Here is a 22,647-nt window from a genome sequence, read left to right as displayed (position 1 = left end):
CCCAAACTCCCTTATTTTTTTGACAATTTTTTTGTATTTTTCTCCTCCCTCTCCTACTCTTTCCCATTGTTTCTACTTGCTCCTTTATTTACAGGTTGTCCACCACCTATATCCATATTCCAAGATGGTGTTCTTTTGGCTTCTATGTATCATTCCACTCTTGGTTTTAATGATGGCAAAAGTGAATAGGAATAGAAGGGAAAAAACAGAAGAGGACAGTGGTGATGGTCCCAATATGAGTGACCCAATGTATGATGAGGAGGAAGGGTTTGAAGAGGGAGGGGATGAACCTGAAGGGGACACTGAAACACAAGATGGGAAAGCTACATCAACACCCTTGTGGAACTATGTGACAAAACTTGATGGGGGAAAGGGTGGTGGATCCTACAAATTTGTGTGCCCTCATGGTTGTCATGGAGGAAAACCATATTGTGGTTCATATACCCGTCTGAGGAGGCATCTTTGTGGGGTGTTGGACAGTGATGAAAAAAAGGGTCCTGTGGGGGTGCAAATTTGCCCAAACATTTCAACTGAAGAAAGAAGAAAATACATCCAAATAGAGATCGCTGCACAACAAAAAAACAAGAAACAAAAAACTCATTCTGAATCAAGTGCAACCTCTAAATTTGGTAGTTGCTCATCTCCTCATGGTACTTCTGCAAGCTCTTGAGGTAGAAGAACAATAGGGGATTCCTTAATGTTGCTGGGAGGGATGATGTGGATGGAAAGATAGTCCGTTTTCTTTGTGCTTGCGATGTACCATTCAATGTGCTTCGCTCTCCCTATTGGCATGAAATGGTAAAGGCCATCGATGAAGCCCCAAAAGGATACAAGGCCCCCAACTATGAGAAAGCTAGAACAGTGTTATTAGAAAGAGAAAAAGCTAAGGTTCAAAGAGCTTTGACACGTTTTACAAATGAGTGGGTAGATTCTGGGGTATCCATTTTATCAGATGGGTGGACAAATATTAGAAACCAACATTTGATAAATGTTCTTGGTGTTTCTTCTAGTGGTGCAGTATTTATTGCAAGTCATGACTCCTCCTCCATCACTGCATCTGCACAAAACATTGCAGATGTCCTATTGAAATCAATCAAAGATGTTGGTCCGAATAATGTGGTTCAAGTGATCACAGATAATGCAGCAAATTGTAAGGCAGCAGGAAAAATTATTGAGCATACTCATCCACACATCTTTTGGTCTGGGTGCCTGGTTCACACATTGAACCTTTTGATGCATGATATTGTGAAACACAAAGAATGTGGGTGGATTGCTAAGGTTTACAGGAGAGGGAAGTAGCTCATTAAATTCATCACAGGGCATACAAGGGTAAACTACTTCTATGGCACTTACTCCAAGTTGCAGTTGCTTAAAATTGCAAAGATAAGATTTGCTAGTTATTACCTCACCTTTAGGCGGCTAGTGAAGGTGAGACAAGCTTTAACTAATCTGGTGTGTGCTGATTCATGGGATGAAATTAACACTGACATAGATGGTGCTAATGTAGTCAAGGACACTGTTCTTGACAGTTGCTTTTGGGGACAGGTTAAATATGTTTTGCAATTCACCAAACCAATTTATTACATGATCAAGTTTGCAGATTCAGATCGACCAGTAATCTGGGAGGTGTATGAGCAAATGGATAGCATGTTGGGGCAGATTAAAGACATTGTTGAGCCTAGAGATACCACCTTGTACAATTATATTCGTGTAGAGGTGGAAAACCGATGGGAAATGCTAAATGTTCCATTGCATGCATTAGCATATGTTTTGACACCTAAATACTATCATCCATCATGGCTTTCAACACCAACACCTGGGGGGGGAAGCAGGAGAAAACCACACCAAGATCAAGAGGTTCACAAAAAATATATGGCTGCATTGAGTAAATTAATCCCTGATGAGGAGGAGGCTGCATTGGTACAGAGACAGGTGAGCAACTATACACTCAACACTGGTCCATTTGGGAGCATGCATGCAATTAAAGATCGAGAGACTTTTTCTGCTCTTGAGTGGTGGAACATGCATGGAGGGGGTACTCCACTTCTACAGAGTTTGGCATTGCGGGTGCTATCACATGTGGTAAACACTTCTTCTGCAGAGAGGTGTTGGAGCTCTTATTCTTTCATCCACAATGTTAAAAGGAACAGGTTGAATTTAGACCGGGCAGAGAGCTTGGTTTATGTTCATTACAACTTGCGATTGTTGTCCCATTACTGTGAAGATGCAAAGTCTAATAAAGACTTGTTGATTTGGGACAAGAATCCAAAGGAGCCCAATTTGGAGGATGGAGTGTTGCGATTAGAGCAATTGGAGGATGCTCTTGTCCAGGTATGTCCATTGTGGTATGAATTTTCCAATTTTCCCTTATAAAGCATTTCTCTAATTCATGTTTTTAATTTTTTTGTTAACTAGTGTTTTTTTTTTTTTTGCATAAATTTTTTGAGCGATTCCAGGATGATGATGACCGTGTTGATATGCCACCCCCACCCCGATCTGGTCCCATGGTTCCTAAGTTCCATGGTTCAACACCAACAGCAGGGGGTTCTTCATCAGTTTCAGTGCCACGACTTCCACAGGCACCATCTTCTTCATTACCACCACGTGGAGGCCCGCCACCACGTTCTATTCGTGGTGGAAGGAGGAGAGATTAGTAGATATATTCACAATCTACTACTTTTTGTCATAGATTACTCATTAGACTTGTCGACTTGTGAATTTGAATTTTGAACCTTTTTGGCTTGGCAGTGACCAAGTGACATATTTTGTAAACATTATTATTTGAATTTTGGACATGACAAATGTTGACAGTTGCTCACTTGCTAGATAAATCATAATATGCTCTATGTTTTATGTTTTATAATATGCTTAAAAATTTGATGTATGTTTGTAATAGCTAGAATATAGATGATTGTTGTACATACTAGTAACTACAATGGAATCATGGATGCCATATCTATCTTGATTTATGCAAAAATATGCATGTTTTCATGTCTTCTACAATTAATTTGGTATTTGGGATGTTTGTTTTGAGTATAAATGCAAATATATATATATATATATATATATATATATATATATATATATATATATATATATATATATATATATATATATAGCAGACCCTTCCGCGGACGCTTCGCTTCCTAGATTTTTGGAAAATAACGCTTCGGCGTCCCCGCTTCCAAAAAATGCTTCTGCTTCGCTCCCGCTTCGTGCAACATTGCCTCGGACAAACCCTAGAAACACTCAATGGGTGCTCGACCTCTAGATAAAAGGCCTTGAGCATGAAACCCATGCTACAAAAATAACAATAATAATTTTTCTTTCATTTTACAATATACAAGAATCAAAAGTACATTTATTTCGTATGGGTAACCCACTTTTTGTTATATACGAAGCCAAAGTTTTCATATATTTTGCCACAATCATAAACTTCCTTTGTGACATCTTTTTACAAACAGTTGTCATGCAATTTCTAGAAAAGCATCTTCAACAAATAACTAAGACTTTTGTCAAACATTTCATGAACAAAATTAAACAAACAACATCAGTCGGTGTCTGAGGCAAATCTGAACTTCATTTGAGATTAATCTTCAATAAATACAATTCAAACTTGGTGCAGAAACTGAGTCTCGCTCTAGTTGGTAAGGAGGCAAATGATTTTACACATTCACTGATAATATAAACCTAGGAGGTCACCTTCAATTTTTCAATACACCCTAGAATGATTTGGCCTCTTGTGAAATGAATTCGGCCTCAACAATGAGTCTGGTACAGCAATTTGCTGGACCAATATATCTAGAGAATGCCGGACAGCCTTCAGAAAATTAACCTTTGCAAAATCTGCTCTAGAATTTGGTGAATTCAACCCTCCAGAATGGACTGAATTTGATGGAGAATAGGAATAATTTGCAGCCCAAAGATAGAGGTCAATCTCAGGGGAATCTACCTACTTATAAAGATGAAATTTTCCCACTGGTGGAGATGCTTTTGGCCTTCCAAGAGAACCTTAGTTGTAAGAAGAACTCAACCAGTGAAATAAATACCCAAACTCCTGAAATTATAAAATTCACACTTCCCTTTTGCTGATGATGTATGCTTCAAAACTTTAATGATTTGCCTCCAGGCAAATAGCTTGAATGGCTGGAAAATTTCTGTGACTAGGACCACAAAATTCGTCCCTCATATATATGTCTCAATAACCTCAGCTTCAATAAGACAATGAGTGTGGCACCGACCTCTGTAACTGAATGTGCTTGACCCTCTCTTCTGGATATGGTATCTGGAATGGTTCTGTGCGTGTGGCTGAATGATATATTCCTGGAACAACCAATTTGACCCCTGCACAATTCGTTCTTTTGGCACTAGGACAACTCGGTGTTGCCAACCCTTCTGGCAGTTGGAATTTGGCCCCTTGGAGAAGATTAAATCGACCCTATGAAGAATAATGTATCCCTGGAAGAATTTGACCTTTTTAGCAATGAGAACTTCGCCCTTCTGCAATGAAAATTTAATCCACAATACCGAAGTTTCTCTGCAAATAAACTCAGTTAGATCTTCAGAAATAAACACTAGAAATAATACATCTAAGGTGGCAATAATGTCAACCGAAGAAGGAGAGATACTATTTAGGGTGGGAAGAGATCCACTGAAACTAGTGTGAGGATTTCGCTTGAAACCCTCAAGAATGAAACTCGCTTGAGCTTCTATTCAATGGCAATGAGAAATGATAGGATAGAATGATTAGCAAATGAGCTCCACCCTCCTATAATTTTTCATTGAGTCTTCTCCAAGCTTCTAGATCTTCTTTTAATATTATTTTAATGAAGAAATCATTTTTTCCTCCTAAGTGATTTTTTTCCCCCTTCTAATAAGTAATATTTTTTTCCCTTTCTTTATTAACTATAATTTACCCCTTTTATTTAATAGTATTAAAATTGGGTAAATTTATTTGGGTCTTCTAGATAATTATCCTTCTTGGTAGCCTAAAGGAGACAGTTAGGCAACCGGAAACCATGGCTCCAACTCAAGAGATAGGGGACATTACAGTGCTCCCACCCAAAATTTCTTGTCCTCAAGCAATTTGAGTTCTGGATGTTACAATATATGTTCTCCCTCCCATGTAGCATCTTCTGAAGGCAAATTCCACTGTATAAGATATTTTGTGATTATTATGCTCCTTAGCCTTCTCTCTCTCATCCCCAGAATCCCCTCAGGAATTAATACCAAATGTCCCTCCTCATCCAAGAGAGGTAGCTCGGATGAAGTAATAATTTGCTGTCCAACTGCCTTCTTCAAGCAAGACACATGGAATACATTATGTATCTTGCTTCCTTCTGGAAGCTCCAACTCATAGGCCACTTCTCCTTTTCTCCTGCTAATTCGGTAAGGCCCATAAAATCGTGGCTTAAGCTTCTCTGCGCCCTTTTGCTTGAGGGAAGACTGCCTATATGGCTGCAAATGCAAGTAAATTGTGTCTCCTACCTCGAAGCTCCTCTCTATCCGGTGTTGATCTGCCTATAAATTCTACCAGTTCTGAGCTGTGCGAAGGTTATCCTTGAGTGCCTTAGGATGTCTTGGCACTCTTGGACCCAATCTTTGGCCATTGGGCCTCTACTATCACCAAACACCATGTCAGTAAAGGATAATGCATCATAGCCATACAATGCTCTAAATGGTGACGTCTCGATCAACGCACGGTATGAAGTGTTATAGCAATACTTGCCCAAATGTAGCCACTTCACTTTTTGTTAGAAAATCAAAAGGCAGAAAAATATTTTCTTACTTTGATAGTAGCTTGTGATAATTTTAAATTATGTTGTCTTCCTTTATCTTCTCTTCATCAAGCAACTATCAAATCAAAAGGAACTTGAAGATCACAAGAACAATAGAACACCGTATATAGGTTCTCAACCAGGGCAAAACCCCTCTTCTAGGGGAAAACCCAATCAAACTCTTCTTCTATTATAGAACCAAATAAAAAATGAGATAACCATTACTTGACCAAGACTTCCACCACACACCAAGTCAGCCCTCAAAAATATCTTCTTTCGAAGTTCTTTCTTCTAGGTGTCTTTTTCAAGGAATCAAAGTCTTCTTTCAAAGATATTTCTTTCAAGAGTCAAAGTCTTGCTTCAAAGAGTCAAAGTCTTCCTTTTTGAAGTGTCAAAGTCTTCCCTTTTGGTGGTTCCTTCAACGAGTCAAAGTCTTCCTTCAGAGAATCAAATTTAGCGTGAGTCAAAGAGTCTTTCCGCAACTTGAAAAAGATTTCGGCTTCCTACTTTAGCTCTGCGACTCGGCCTGCAGTTTTAGGCCTTGCAATTTGCATGGATCCCAAGAAAATTTCTCATGTGAGCACTGATATAGTTCATATTTGGGTTTCTTCTCTTTCGCTTGGATTCTTCTCTCGTATTCTAGGCTTGACTCTTGATTTTCTTTTTTTCTTAGGTGCAGATCGAACTTGGATGGATAGGTCTCCCGATAGGTCAAATACTTCTTCAATAGATAGTCATCTTTTGTGGTCGAATGGGCTTCTCTTGGGGCAACTTCACTGACAGGGCTGACTTGGTGTTGGGTGTCCATAAATGACATTTTAAAATCAAAATTAATGTTTGTTTCTTGATACAATGTGCCCATAAGGGTCTTATACACAATTCTTGGTGCCCAAGGTTCTTGGCATGTGAAGCACATTCTCCTCCTGAGATCTCTTCTAGTCTCCTCATCAAGTTGGTTTCTCTTGGTCCACTCCTTTGATGTTTTGAGGAGGTCTAGTATCTTTCCCCTTAGGTGGGAAGGTAGGTTTAGTGGGCACTCTAGTCTTTGGAATTGCATCCTGCAAAGCCCTTGTCTTGCTGATTGTGTCCTGCAAAGAAGTAGGTTTGTAAGACCTCACTAACCCCAGTAGAGGTTCAACCAATCACTCAACAAACAACATAATTCTCTTGGCCTTCGACAGATATGGTACCATTACGGAAAACCTCAAAAATTCTGATATGTAATGTTCTACGCTACCAGTCTGCTTGAGTTGTGTGAGCTCCCTTAAATACAACTCTGGTTCCTTCTGATCAAATCTATCTATTACCCTTTGAGCAAAGTCTTCATAGGTGGTTATGTTTGCATGCCCCAAGGTGGTCAAGCCATAGTACCACCAATCATGCGCTGCTCCCTCTAAATATAAGGTGGCCAACTTAATGGGATCTGCTTCAGTTACTTGGTTCAGCTGAAAATAAGTATCAACTTTTTGGAACCATGTCCTTGTTGTAAATCTGGTAGAACCGTAAAAATTTGGAAGGGTCAACTCCCCCACAGTTCGCTGCAATTTTGAGTTTTGAGTGGTTGATCCTTAACGCCTTTGTTATTGTTATCACTTTTCAAGGGACAAAAATCGTTGAAAGTGATTGCATCTTGGATGCCATCTCCCATGGGCTAAAATTCTTGAAAATAATCTCCCAATAGCATGTCCTCTTGATCCGCTGGTTCTGCTGGATTGGTAGGTAAAAATTCAGGGTTAGTGGGTCGAGATGCTCCACTATAAATTTGAGGGTGGCTTTTGCAGTTGGTTAATGCAATATTATGATATGTCCCTACTTCTCCAACATGAGTCCCCATTGTTTCCTTTGTTCTGTTTTATTGCCTCATTTCTTTAACCATTTCCTTCTGCCCTTTTGCCAAGTCATTTAGAGCTTTCAAAAGGCTCTGGAATGTTGCTTCCTCATTTAATAATGGGGCACTTGAATCTCCCATCTTGTTAATTTTAGGCAACAATGGTATGTTCTATGCTTATAGCAATTTTACTTCAATATCCAGTTTAACAAATCACATTAACATGTAAGTAAAACGCTGATAGAACATAAACCCAAACAGTAGAAGATAAGCCAAGACAAGAGGACACAAGATGTGGCACCAGCTAGGGACAAACCCTAATGTGGGGAAACCCTTGATCAAATCTTCTTTTAGTCTTCAATAGTTCAATAGAGAGAGAGATAGTACAATTTACAAATTTCTTAATCTATGACAGCAACAAAAGAGCCCTAACTAGAAAAGTCAACGTTGGTCAACAGGGCAGATTTGACCCTCAAAGATTCGGTCAACTTCAGTCAACTTTGGCCTCCAAACAACAAGATGAAACAACCCTCAAAACAGCTGAATTTTGCCCAGTCAAAGTCTTCAAACAGTCAACCTGCACTGAACCCTAACCATAGTCAATGCTGGTCCAACAATATGAAATGCCTCGATTTCTGTGCCTAGAAATGCGGCCTGCCCAAACAGAAATAACCCTCACAAAAACCCAATCAAACAGGTCAACGCTGGTTGCTCAAACCTTCCTGAAATTCGGTCAACGCTCAAAACATGGGAGCGCCCTTCCAGTTGCAACTGGTAAACTAGTGTGTTGGAGCGTCCTCCAGGTTGTAGCCTGTAAACTAGGGGGTCGAAGCCTTGCTAGTTGGAGCTGAAAATATTAATGTATATTTTATTGAAGGCAAATATAAAAAAGCATTCAGTGGTTTTTGTCCCAAAAGGGGTTCCACCTAAAAATCTGTTTTCTACTATCTTAATGTTTGTGCATTGTTGAATGGTGTTGTTTGTTGTTGATGCGATGTTGAATTATGTTGATCTAATGTTAATTATAATTATGCTCTGTGAAGTTAAAAATACTAGTTGAAGAGAAATTTTGATTCACCCCCCCCAGTATTTTCAACAGATTCAACATGTGGAGGTGAGGTATTTTCCTCAAAATCAAGTTAATCCTGTGGCTAATTTCTCTATCTTAGGGGAAGTGTACCTTGCCCTAGGTAATTTTTACCTTAGAAAAGCCCTAATTTTCCCTAGGCTTAAACTTGGAGCTTTTTGGAGGCTTCTTGTTTCATAAATTGAAGGTATATATCAATTGGAAGCCTTTCCCTGGTCTTATGATCCTAGGTAGTTCCATTTACCTTGCTGATTCTCAAGCCTTAGGTCATATTGTGCCCTAATTAGGCCTTTTTTGTTGCATGTGAATTGCCTTTTTGTCCTAGCTAAGCCTTGTTCTTAAGTAGAGATGCCCTCCTTAAGCCTATCTTGTCGCATTATCCCTTGTATTTGATAGATCATTTAGGTGACCTAATATAGGGTAGCTTCCCTAGTGGTGAAAGTTGACAAAAGAGTAGGACATAGTGGCTGTGGTAATGGTGGGCCACACCTCATATTATTGTCGTTGGTCTAGCTCTTGTCTTGTGAGCTACCCTCACACGAACTGCTAGATTTTGAGGCAATAAGTTCAATTTTTGTTTCCAATTGTCCCCCACCAATGTTTGATATGTATTTTAGAGGAGTAGAAACAAGACTTCCTTTTAGTATTTCCAATGGAGGCTAGTGATATAGGTCTACAAAAATACGAAGGAAAATTAGGAAGCTAGACCCACATTGGAGATGAAGCTAACATGTTTGAGGAGGGTTTGAAGAAAGGAGACCAAGGTTCATTTAGACACATGCATGTCCCATAAACCAAAGTTTGCAATAAAGGATGCTTTCCTTCTCCTTAGTAGAGTCAATCTCCACTATAAAGGACCTACAAGCACAAGGATATATATAGTTTTGTTGATGAATAAGTTGTTTCCAAACTTGAGATATCGTTTTATGTGATTATGTGAGTCGAGGCTAGAGTCTGTGAAAATTTAATATTAGAAAACTTGGCTTGGAAAAACTCTTGCTTAGGCCAGAGAGTAAGTGTTTGATTCAAACTTGTCAAATTTTTTGAAAACTCGGTTAATACACAAAGATAAATGGGGGAGTTTTTTTTGTTTGGTTTATATAAATGTTTCCGTTGAGTTTTTCATCATGCTCATGTGTCAAGTTGTCGACCAGTAAGAACCATGCAGCTACTTGTGCATTAGAGTTTTCCCTATGAGTAACCGCAAAGTAGACTCATTGTTGGTGAGAGAAACTTGCCAATAGGGAGTTTGAACTGCTAGAGAGGTAGTTTGGTTCATTTCTATGTTGAGTGGAGTTTGCCTTGTGAGTTTGAGACGAACAAGGGGAGTTTTGTAGACTAGTTAAAATGATAGATCAAGCTATGGTCTAAGTAGCTTCTTTGGTTGGTGATTTCATATTTCGGGGGGTGTCTATAGACTTGCATGCAATGCATTTCTTGTGATTTCCAAAAAAATACAAATAATGCGTAAAAAGCTTCTTTGGCACGTGGCCAATCTGCCAAAGGGGTTTTAAAATAATGTCTTATAAAAAATGGTGGATTTTCCATCAACACTAGCTTTATTTGGTCAAAGAAAATTAAGAAGAAAGTGCTTTAGGCATCATATTGGTTACCAAGATAAAATCCTAACAACTTCTAAAACATTGCACAAAAAAGCAACAAAACACCAACAAGTTTTGAAACCCCGATAAAAGCATGACAAAGCTTTATTCCGCATATACCAATAGGTTGATTCTTCTAGAGAGACAAATATATAACTAGTATAATGATGTTTCATGCACAAGAATCTAGAAGCTAGAAGAGAGAAGGAGAGAAAAGGAAAGAGAGTATGTTGTTGCTAAAGAAGATTCAACCCTTTGACCATAGCAAACCCCTCCTTGTGATGATTTCCTCCTTCTATGCACATTAGAGGGTGAGAGAGGTCGAACTAGGCATGCAAATGCTCATGTGCATCTTTAATGAGCTCATCATCGAGCTCCTATCAAGTGAGTGTATGTTCTAGTCGAAGTGAATGTTAACCTTGTTATTCCAGAGAAAGAGTATAGTGAAGTAGCTAAGTGCTTGAGTTTCAATATATAATTTCTATGCTGTCATGAGACAAGTGTTAGAAAATCAGAAAGGCATAAAGATTCTCTTATTCTTGATAATTACTTGTGATATTTCTTGTTATTATGATTCTTTATATCTTCTTTCTTTTAGTTCATTAAGCAATTACCAAAGCAACAACACATAAAAACAATAGACACCAGATGTAGGCACAGTGCCAGGACCAAACCCCCCTGGAGGGAAAAACCCGGTCAAGAAATTCTTCCTTTCAATAGTATTCTTTGAGATTCTTCACCCTAGACCAAGACAAGATCTTTCCTCCAAACCAAGTCAGCCTCCGAGAATTTCAACCCCTTTTCAACAACTTCGACTAGGCAACAACTTTCGGCAATTGACAGCTTCCGACAACTTACAATCTTAGAAGACTTTGATCTCCCAATCAAGAGCACGGAATAGAGAAAGAGAACCACCAAAATTTCAATTTTCCTTTTCTCCTTAGACCTCCCCTGTCACGCCCCTACACCTGCGGTAATCTTCCAACCGCTTATAGCGAGGTGCGGCACCACCGAACGCTTTCTTTTCACCAATACTAACCTTCGTGGACTACGCCTAATTCACTTGTCCTTACTTAGTTTGTGTTTCGCAACCAAGTAAAATTAATTATCCTTTATACTAATGAAGCCCATACTCATTCATTATCCACAGCAATTATAAAGCACATCAACAATTGCAACAGTATAAAGGGGAGGGGCAACTCCCGAACAAGTCTGCCCAACAATATATTATAATCAGTCTTTTCTTCAATAATACAATGCAAGTAATGCTTGGCAAACTCCAAGCCAATACTTAGAATATTTTACAAAGCAGGCAACCAGCCTTTACAAAGTGTATGTGCACGTCTTGCATGAGAGTGGGTACTCACACGAGTCACCGAGACACTCTACCAAAACCCGGCACAATCTGCACTTTAGAATGGCCCCTTGGGCGCACCTCGTCCACCCTACAACCGGCCTTTACCACAACCCAACCTGCGCACTAGAACTGCGCATGAGTTATGCGCATCCACAAGAGGAATGCACACTTTACCCCTGCTCCTCCTTAGAAGTGTGAGCTCTTGAGTGCGAGTTGATTGGTGTCCAAATGAACCTGCGCTATGGCAAATATATACGCATGCTACTATGGGTGGTGGCCCTCCAGCCGACCCCCAAACATGTTGTAATACACCCCCAAGTGCGCGCATATGTGGTCGGCCTTGCCATCGTGCAAGGCTCTTCAAGCCAAGGTATAAACTCCCTTGCCTTCCATGCATTTTTCACTAAGTGTTACAACGCTCCTCATGTATCGTCGCACTTAGTTCGTTTGTTCGTCGCTTTCCTCCGCACGTTTGTTGTGTCGTGCCCGCCCGTCGCACATCGCACGCCCGTCGCACATCGCACGCCCGTCGCACACCCATCGCACACCCACCGGGCGCGTGTGCGCGGTCACCTGGCGCCCAACCACACCGCGGATACGAAGGCCCGTACATCCTCCTCCACCTGAAATCGTTGTCGTCCTCGACAACATATCATCCTAGTAGCCATACACCAAGATCATCATCACCCATGATGTAAACTCCTCCACATAAGGCAAACATCCCTGCAACATATGTAGAGCCTCATCTCCATCATGCCTCGACTTAGTGACCAACTGCCACCAAGTTCACCATACCAAGTATGTACTTCTATCCGATGTCATCTCGATCCATGATCATCGACCCATGTCACAATCTTCACATGCTACTTCACCATGGAAGGTTGGTCCCTCCATCCAAGCTTCATGCCCACTGCAACATCCGTGTCGACCTCATCATGTGTCATCATGTGAACCTCTGTCATGATACTCCAGCACAATAACAACATTCTTCTGCACACTTCGCGACCCCATGTCTGAACTAGTTGGGTAGCTAATCCAACCATCACGCTCAATCCATGAGAGTGAACATCCTCATGTCATCATCAGCTGTTCCTCAAACATCTGCCACATCCTTGACTCCTCAAGAATCTATCTCTATAATCCATGCTCAGGTCCATGGAAACTCCATCCATCTGCCACATGTCATGATGCTTGATGCCAAGCCATCCCTGCACCATTATACCTGCTCCATATGTTTTGAGGGCTCACTGCCATGAGCAGCTAACAATGAGCCCATCTTCTTATCCATCTAAGAAGATGTAGAGGGAGTAGAGCCCGGAGGCTCCCCCTCACTAATCAACTCAATCCATCTATTAGGATCCTCAATCTCCATCCTTTGTAGATAAGCAACCCGGGCTTCCTTCTGGACATCCGGCCTCACATATACCTCATCATCATCATCATCATCATCCTCCACCAACTCTAGCCTTCTTGTCAAATCCAAGATGCTATCTGAAAGTGATCTAATGACCAATGACTGCTCCACAAGCTTTGTCTCAACATTAGACACCCACTTGTTCACCTTCTCCTTATCCTCCATTTGCGTCACTCCCAATTTACAATCAGGTCTTGTCACACCAATGGGTACATCTTCCCTTCCATCATAAATGTAGAGCTTCTTCAAATGTGGAACAACCATAGCATCAAATTGTTTCATGAACTCCATCCCCAATACAGCTTCATAGTCATCAATCCGCACTATAGTGAAGTCCACCTTCCCGGTCCATTCACCAAGTGTAGTGTCCACCCTTTCAGCTATACCAAGAATCTCAATAGGAGGAGAATTCACTGTCTTCATTTGTGCCTTTATCGGTACAAACTTCAGCCCAATCCTTCTCGCAGTATCTTCTCCCATGAAGTTGTGAGAAGCCCCACTATCCACCATAGTGAGCACATCAGCACCTCCAACCTTCATTCGAACATACTCCAACTTGTTCCTTTCCGGGTCCCTTTTAGAGACCTCTTCCGTAGTAGCAGAAGCACCAAGTATCTGCATCATCCCTACAGAAGCATCATCGTTCTTTCCATCAGATTGTGCAATAGCAACCACCTTTGGTTTAGAAGGGCAATTCTTCATCGTGTGTGGTCCAGCACAAATCCAACACTTCAAGGCTTTCTTCATCTTCGAACTATCATCCGATTTTGAAGCATCATCCTTCTTCTTCTCCTTCGGTTTATCGGACTTCTTCTTCTTGTCATTAGAAGTCTCATCATAGTGATCCACCAACCTATCAACCGCAGCAAAAGCCTCCTCAAGTGTCCTAATCTTCTGCCTCTTCACCTCATTGCGTGCCCAAGGCTTCAACCCAATAATGAAGTTGAACACCTTGTCCCTCTCCGCCATGTCGGGAAGTTCCAGAGCTGCACTCGAGAACTCTCGCTGGTATGCTTGTAGGCTTCCAGTTTGCTTTATGTACTTGATCTTCGTCCTTGCTTCCCACGTCTCATCCTGAGGACTAAAATGGGTCTGCAAAGCTTTCTTCATTTCATTCCACGAAGTGATGTCATTAGCACTGCCATTGGCAATCTGGTCCACTCTCCTTCGCCACCACATCTTAGCATCCTTTGTTAGGAATTGAGCAACCACCTTGACTTGTGTCTCACCATCGGATAGACCCAACTATTCCAAGTATTGCTCCATGTCCCACAAAAAGTTGCCAAGAATTTTCGCATTCCTTGTACCATCATAAGACTCCGGCTCCTTGACTTTCACATGAGGCACTCCTCCACCTGGGTTATGCCTCACGGCCTTCTTCAATACCGCAAGCTCATCTTTGGTTTCCTCAAGAGATTTCTTCAAGTTCACGATCTCTGCAAGACCCTGATCCCTTGATTCTTCAACCTCTTTGACCCTTATCTCAAGTTGTGTACACATAAGATCAGTGTACTCATGCTGTGTTCGGAGCTCATCAAATTCTTCCCTTAGCTTCGAGTTGGCCTCTTGCTCCTTAGTGAGCAACTCCACCTTTGTATCCCAGGAAGACTCCATGGCTTCCATTCTTAACAGCATCTTCTCCATGAGTGATAGAGTCTCGGTTTCATGGCTAGACCCAACATGAGACCCAACTGCCATCTCTAACAGCTTCTTCTTCCTTTGCGATCTAGTCTCGACCATCCAACAGCTTCACCGAGTCTCCTGCAACCTGAACCAACCCTTGTTCCACTTGTGTGAAACGGTTTCCTTCACCTGCAAGTACCCTTGTCACTGTCACGAGCAACCCTGCTCACCGAATTCTTCAGCTTCCTGCAAGACTCCTTCAAGTCTTCAGACCTGCTCTGATACCACCTGTCACGCCCCTACACCTGCGGTAATCTTCCAACCGCTTATAGCGAGGTGCGACACCACCGAACGCTTTCTTTTCACCAATACTAACATTCGTGGACTACGCCTAATTCACTTGTCCTTAGTTTGTGTTTCGCAAAATAAGTAAAATTAATTATCCTTTATACTAATGAAGCCCATACTCATTCATTATCCATGCAATTATAAAGCACATCAACAATTGCAACAGTATAAAGGGGAGGGGCAATTCCCAAACAAGTCTACCCAACAATATATTATAATCAGTCTTTTCTTCAATAATACAATACAAGTAATGCTTGGCAAGCTCCAAGCCAATACTTAGAATATTTTACAACATAGGCAACCAGCCTTTACAAAGTGTATGTGCACGTCTTGCACGAGAGTGGGTGCTCACACGAGTCACCGAGACACTCTACCAAAACCCGGCACAATCTGCACTTTAGAACGGCCCTTGGGCGCACCTCGTCCACCCTACAACCGGCCTTACCACAACCCAACCTGCACACTAGAAACTGCGCATGAGTTATGCGCATCCACAAGAGGAATGCGCACTTTACCCCTGCTCCTCCTTAGAAGTGCGAGCTCTTGAGTGTGAGTTGATTGATGTCCAAATGAACCTGCGCTATGGCAAATATATACGCATGATACTATGGGTGGTGGCCCTCTAGCCGACCCCCAAACATGTTGTAATACACCCCCAAGTGTGCACATATGTGGTCGGCCTTGCCATCGTGCAAGGCTCTTCAAGCCAAGGTATGAACTCCCTTGCCTTCCACGCATTTTTCACTAAGTGTTGCAACGCTCCTCATGTATCGTCGCACTTAGTTCGTTTGTTCGTCGCTTTTCCTCCGCACGTTTGTTGTGTCGCGCCCACTCGTCGCACATCGCACGCCCGTCGCACACCCATCGCACGCCCACCGGGCGCGTGCGCGCGGTCACCCGACGCCCAACCGCACCGCGGATATGAAGGCCTTACATCCCCAAACTCGCATTCTCTTTGGCTTCTTGGCAACAGACTTCGCACCTTTTCCCAGCTACAAGAGAACTTCGCACTTCTTCCTAGCTACAAGAGAATTTCACACTTTTTCCCAGCTACAATAGTAATTGAACTTGTGTGTGAGAATGATACTCCAAATGAATTCGATGAGCTTGTGTTGATAGGCTCCATGGGAGCTCGAATAGGTCCTTAGGTTGATTTGATCTTCTTCTAGGTCAACATGGTGTGGAGGTTGCATAACTCATATTTGACACAATACTTAACCTTTTTACATGATTCAAAAGCCCAAGAAGGGTCTCTTTAAAAGTACAATGACTCTATTGACTCAGAATAAATCCTAGAAGTCCTCAATGGGGACCTTGACCTAAAACATGGTGACCCAAGCATGAAACCCATGCTTTAATAAGTGAAAATAATAATAATAAAAATTCTTTTGGCAAGTACATTACATGATGACTCACATACATTACTGAAGACCGAACATAGTTACATTTTCCAACAACAAGGTGTCCATAGTGTAGATCAAGAGGAGCAAAGCTAGAGGAGAAGTGTTAATGCACACTAGTCAAATAAGGAGTCTCTCTTGGTTAAGTAGCAATGAAATACACAAGAAGCCGCACACTTTAGGATGTGGAGGTTTGCTTGAGTGTGACTAACAATAGAAGTGGAGTTAAGGAGGGAGTGGAGAGAGACAGGTTTATATGATAGAGTTAAACTGGTGATGAACTAGGATAAGGCGGGGAGAGAGATTAGCCATGCACACTTATGGAGTGAGAGAACATTCACGTTAAATGACCATGAACTAGTAAGAGACTTGGCAGATGACATGCATACTTACTCTTGCTTATTTCTCTTGGTATTCAACATTCTTTGCACCTGCCTGATGACTCCAAACCTAGCATTGTGTACATTGAGGTTCTCTATATAGATGATATTTTCCAAAATTTCAACTGGATCGAGTATCTAATGAATGGTTGAATATTTGTGCAGGCTTGCCCTTTGCTCATTCAGTGTCGTCTTTTCTATAATGGCTATGCAGTCAAAGGAACATTTCTTGTTAACAGAAGAGTGAGTCTCTTTCATGCAATAATCTTTCTCATGTCTTTAGGGTCATTGTTTTATCCCTTCCAGAGAAGAAATTGTGTTGTATACTCTTTTTGGTAGATAAATTGTTTGTTAAGTGCTTTTTTTTGAAATAAAGTTATGTTTATTTTTTTGTCTGAAGCCAAAGTAATTGTTTGAAGTGAATATGCACACAAGTGAAGGTCCCATAGAAGAAGATTGCATATATAAGAAGCTGTTTTCCAACTGATTCAAATGGTTCTTTCAGCTGGAAGTGACTATGAGTATGGGCATAATTTTTGTTACTATGTAGTATGTACTACTCAATAGTCACTATTCCAACCTCCATATTTCTCAAGTTACACTCTTTTTAAATAAAGTTCCTGACATTGGTGCTTGAATGTTTCGCTTGCTGCTATGCTGACGTTGCTTCTTCATTCTGATTTGAGATTAACACATCACAACTGACTTAATTAGATAAACACATTGTTTTTATTCTGGCAACATGAAAGGCATATCCCAAAATCTGAATGTCTTTATCGAATGGTTGTGGTTGTGAATGCCACTGGACTGTAAAAGTTGTGTGTATTTAGCAGAGTTTAGAGGAGCACATTCAGGGACTGGTTCAGTTGTATCATCTGTGGAGGTTATGTTCACTGGGTGTTCATGACACTAAATTGTCTGAAGAAAAATACAAGTAGAATCTCAATTAAGAAGATTTAAGGAAAAAAGTTGTGAAAGTCACACATTGTGTGAGATGAATTAACAATAAATAAAGACCTTAGTTGTTATCATTTTACTCTTTGCATTGTACATTTCTTATGATTGTTTATAAGATTTGTGATGTGCATAGTGCTACTGTAGGCTAGGTACGGAATGCACTTCAGTCACCTGCCTGACGTTTTGGTATGGTGGTTTTTATGTGTAAGAGTCCTTCGTAGACTATATTGAAAACTCCAGGAATATGTATTCAAGTTGTCCTTGTTTGGATCTGTATTACTTGTGAAGCTTGGTGCAGATATTGAATTTGGATAATTGAAGATTCAAGAAACACAACATTGCCAAGCCAAGTATAATATATATCTCTATTTTGCATGCTGAAGATGTATTTATAAATGACAGTCCATTTGTGTCTTCAAATTTGGATATCTCGTGTTTTGATAAATAGCAGTTTGTTTGGGACTGGGAGACAGCTGTTTTTACTTCTCAGTAATACTATAGTTGATGTTAGTTTGGGTCTGTTAAACTCATGTAACTGGAACACAGGGTAAGATAAGATGTGAGATACATATTATTAACATGATATAAATATAAATACAACATTTTTCTGATATGTTTCCATATAAATACAACATATTTGGAATATGTTGTAATTCAATATGTCATATTTAATGTAATTTGCAGCCACTTTCTAGGGCTGATGTCTAGGGTTGCTGTTATATGCCCTTTTACCTCACAAAATTTGTTGTAATCAAGTCTCTGTTTCAGTCTGGTCTATTGCTGCAATTTATCTTTTTACAGGTGTGTAATTTATTGATTGTTTGTGTTTACTAAGGTGATAGTGGTGGCTGTTCCATGTTACTCATTGTCTTATTAACTTAGATAGGCTTTGCACTAAGGTGCAAGATATTGCTGTAACAGGAACAAAAAATGAAGTTGACCTCAATGGAAGGGAATGAATTTGAGGATGCAAGGAAATAAAAATAGGTTGCAAGGAGTCTCATCTACGTTATTGGTACCCTACCAGATATTTGATTTGTAGCTGGGATTCTTTCCAAGTTCATGCAAAAACCTTGTGAAGGACATGGGTGTGTTGCAAACAGAGTTATAAAGTACTTGAGAGGAGCATAAGGTTTTGGGCTCAATTAATTTGAGGTGGATGACTCAAAACTAGTTGGGCATTCATATTTAGACTTTGATGGGGATAAGGAGAATAGAGTGTCCACTCTAGGCTATCTCATGACTCTTAGATTAACAACTATCTCTTGGAGATATCAAAAACTATTTATTCTAGCAAATTACACTACAGAGGCAATGTATGTGATTGCTATAGAGGTAACAAAGGAGATTGTGTGGCTCAGGAAGGTACTAGAAAATTTGCAAGAGAAACATGTGAATGGTATTGAGAGTACTTCTACAATCACGGTGGCCATGAATCCTAGATTCCATGATCGAAGAAAGCACATCAACATGAAGTACCATTTGATTCAACATTATGTAGAGGCCAAGACCATTTAGCTGATACATTGTTACACAATTGAGCAAATTGCAGACATATTAACAAAAGTGCTTGGAAGAGAAAGTTCGAAAAGTTCAAGAAGATGCTTGGATATGTTACCCACCATTTTGTGGGTGATATCCCTAGGAGAATTTTTTTCTTCTCCAAGATGGTCCTCAGCTGGTAGCCAATAGCCCCTTGCAGCCACCAGCGAGCTCACTGTGCCATTTCTCTGCTACCTGAGCAAACCATGTGGTCCCTCGCCCATCTGCCATGATCGTATGTTTGAAGGTGGGCCTCCCGAACCTAAAGGTATGCCTTATCATTCGGTAATTGATTATTGTAGTTTTCTTATCATGGACACTTCTGGGCATGGATTAATGGGGGGATTCGGCGGAAAGAATGGGCTAGGTTTGTGCTCTTGTCCCCTAGACCCCTTTTGGATATTAACCTTGAATTCCAGTCCCGTGGGATCTCTTTTACTAACCATTTGGCTTTAGTGATGGTATTTCACGGGAAACCCTGATTTTGGTTGCGTGGTCCCGCTCCCTTATCCACATACATTACCCCTTTCCCCTCATTATTACCCTATTCATCATTTCTCCCACCTGGGTCCACATTCCTCCACTGGGTCCATGTAGGGCTAGTTGACTCGTCCCCGTTGCCCACACCTTGGGTTAGGCCTGGAATGATGCCTGGAGGTTGATGCAGCTAAAAAGAAAGATAAGGAAAATGTACCATAAAATGCAAAAGATGGCCGGGACAAACTCATTTAGGACGTGGGCAAAAGCCAATACATGAGCTCCACCCCATCATCGTGGCCATCACCTTGGTTCCTACAAGTCCTATGAGCCTCCTTCATCAAATAGGAACCCATGATTGTCCCAACCCTTGGTGGGAAATGAACTGCCCCACCTTAAAAGGTGGTATCCACTACTACATCTCAAACATCATGCTCTTACTCCTTGAGCCTCGAGCAGTTAATCAAAGAAAAATCATAAAAGGGCAAAATACATATAAAGAAGGGTGGAAAAATCAAGGTTGGGGCACCTCATGTACCACGTTGCTCCCTCCTATGCATTATAAACCCAAATGTGGGCTTCCCTTTTATTAGCTACCCTTGCACCCCGGCATGTGGCTTAGGGTTGCCCCTTCTCATCCCCTACTCCATTCACCTCTCTATCACATACCACCCCCTTTTAAAGGATGTACCTTGAACATGTTATCTACTTTAGAAGTAGAAACCACCTAAGAGGATACTTGGTTAACTTCATTTGGAGTTTGGGAGACAATGGCACATCCTGAAGCCCATTATGGAAGGGCACGCCATTATGAAGTCCCCACTTGTGCTCAATGGTTAGTAAGCTCATTTACTTGATTTCTCTAATGACTTGTTGTACTGGAAGGCTAGGGGATGCATTGGATATTATGCAGTGTTGTAGATGGTCTCCATCTTGGGGTTGGTCTCCCTATACATTGTCCTAACCCTCCAAACGGCTACATTGGCACATGTAGGGTGTGCGTTGAGAGCCATGAGCCTCCATAGTAGTAGACAATACTCCATGGATCCCCTAGGATGTTCAAAGATTGCTCGAGATTCGCCTATTGGATGAGGAAGATGCACCTAGTTCACCTTTGCCCAATTAGCCCCACAGATGTACCATGCACTTGGCAGCTGACCTAGGACTTGTAGGATGATGTGGCATCACCTACACCATCATCAGAGCCCTTACAGATGGTCTACAGGCATCTTCGACTCATTTGGAGACCCATGAGGTTATTATTGTGCCCCCACACCCACTGGGAGCACCACAGGTTTATTGTTTGGAGAACAAGGGGCCACCCCCTTGTCCATCACTTTTGAGGGTCCTATTCTTCATTATGGCACCTATGGACCTCATCAGGCCTCTTGGAGGGCCCTACAACATGTATTATTTATCATTTGACCTCTTAAGAGGCTAATTATTTCATTTGTGAGCTAGTTTGGTGGGCTTGTCACCAAAAGTTAGGTCATGAGCACATTAGTTTATTTTTGGGGCTTATATAGGCCTAGGAGACTAATTTGAACTCCTCATTAGTGTATAAATACAAGTGAGATGATTTCATTTGATCATCATTACCTTGGATTGGTTCTCTTCTCTCTCTTGAGAGTTTCACACTTTTTCTTGGAGGATGAATTGGAGCTTTATGGGTGAATTTTGATGTTTGGATTTGATTTATCTTGTCTTGGAGCTTCTCTATTGTCAAATTGTGGATGGTTGGATATGTTCTATTACATGTAAGTACATGCTTTTAATGCTATTCTTGTTTTACTTTGTCATATACATTAGATTGGGATTTTCGCTATTTGTAGTGGTAATTGCTGCATGCATTTATTGCGTAAATTGTGTTATTTTGTCTCTATATAACATCTCTCAATGTATGGGCCATGTAATTTGAATGAAATTTCCTAGGGATAATTCTATCAATGAATTCATCTTGATAAGCCATCACCTTTTGCAAGTCGAAGTATAAAAGATGTAAGGTTGCTTCCCTTTGCCCTAGAAGGCTAGCGAGGTAATCTAAAGGCCTCCTTGACTAAGAAACAAAGTCCTCAGTCATATTTATCATAGACTCCATTCTCCCAAGGCTAAGGCACTGATCTATCAAGAGGTGGTCACCCAAAATCAATTCTTTTTCACCTTTTCCAAGGTCTAGCCAAGTTGGGTCACCTGGGGCATCATTTTCTCGACAAAATAGCCCTCCAAAAAGTTAGATCTCTTGGCCTCTCTTGCGCTGGTGTCTCCTTAAGTCCTCCTCCACTTTTGAAGCCATTCAAATGGTGGAGTTGTGAGAAAAGCCAAGCCCTATCTCTGAGATCGAACTTTGCCCTAGTATCCCCAAGGCTAGTGCCTCATATGATCAATTCAACACCTTTAAGTGCAAATCCTTTCTTTGATCCTTCCCCCTCCTTGTCTGGGTTAAGAATATCATTGGCTACTAAATTCTTGCCCCTTGAATTAGGTTGGGTCCACTTGGTCTCGTGTGGTCATGCACCTTTGAGAAGTAAAATCTCCTAGAACCATTCGGGAAGTCGAGTTCAATAAGGATTTTGGGATTGGGAAACTCCTTCATAAGGCATATTCCTCTAAACCTAACCCTCGAGTCCTCATTTCCTTCTCCCAGAAATTTTGTACCTTGATTGATAAGCAAGAAAGCCCTATTCTTAAAACCCCTTCTGGGAAAAGGATTATAAGTGTCACTTCATATCCATTGATTGATTCATCCTTCACAAGTGACCTTTGACATACTGGGTCTCCTCCTATCGGTGAAAGTCCGTAAAGAGTAGGGAGTCTTAGCTGAGGTGACAGTGGGCTAAGCCTCCATGCGTTGCCCTT

General features: G+C 41.1%; 1 protein-coding gene across 9 annotated transcripts in view; it reads left to right on the top strand.

Annotated features, from left to right (window-relative positions):
* LOC149261610 (putative RNA-dependent RNA polymerase 5) overlaps nucleotides 1–22,647 on the top strand; it is a 489,457-nt gene that overhangs the window by 163,980 nt on the left and 302,830 nt on the right. For all 9 annotated transcript variants that reach the window (XR_016258459.1, XR_016258462.1, XR_016258461.1 and 6 more), the window contains one exon: nucleotides 16,981–17,058. Coding sequence is in view for 6 of the 9 variants with exons in the window: in XM_089422462.1 (XP_089278588.1) it covers nucleotides 16,981–17,058 (78 nt within the window). In the remaining 3 variants the exon portion in view is untranslated. The remainder of the gene's footprint in view (nucleotides 1–16,980; nucleotides 17,059–22,647) is intronic.

The sequence above is a fragment of the Pinus tabuliformis genome, chromosome 6 (assembly GCF_031772625.1).
Source record: "Pinus tabuliformis cultivar Carrire ecotype Pingquan chromosome 6, CPIR1, whole genome shotgun sequence".
NCBI lineage: Eukaryota > Viridiplantae > Streptophyta > Pinopsida > Pinales > Pinaceae > Pinus > Pinus tabuliformis.
Note: the sequence above shows the minus strand (reverse complement) of the source record. Positions and strands in the feature narration are given on the sequence as shown.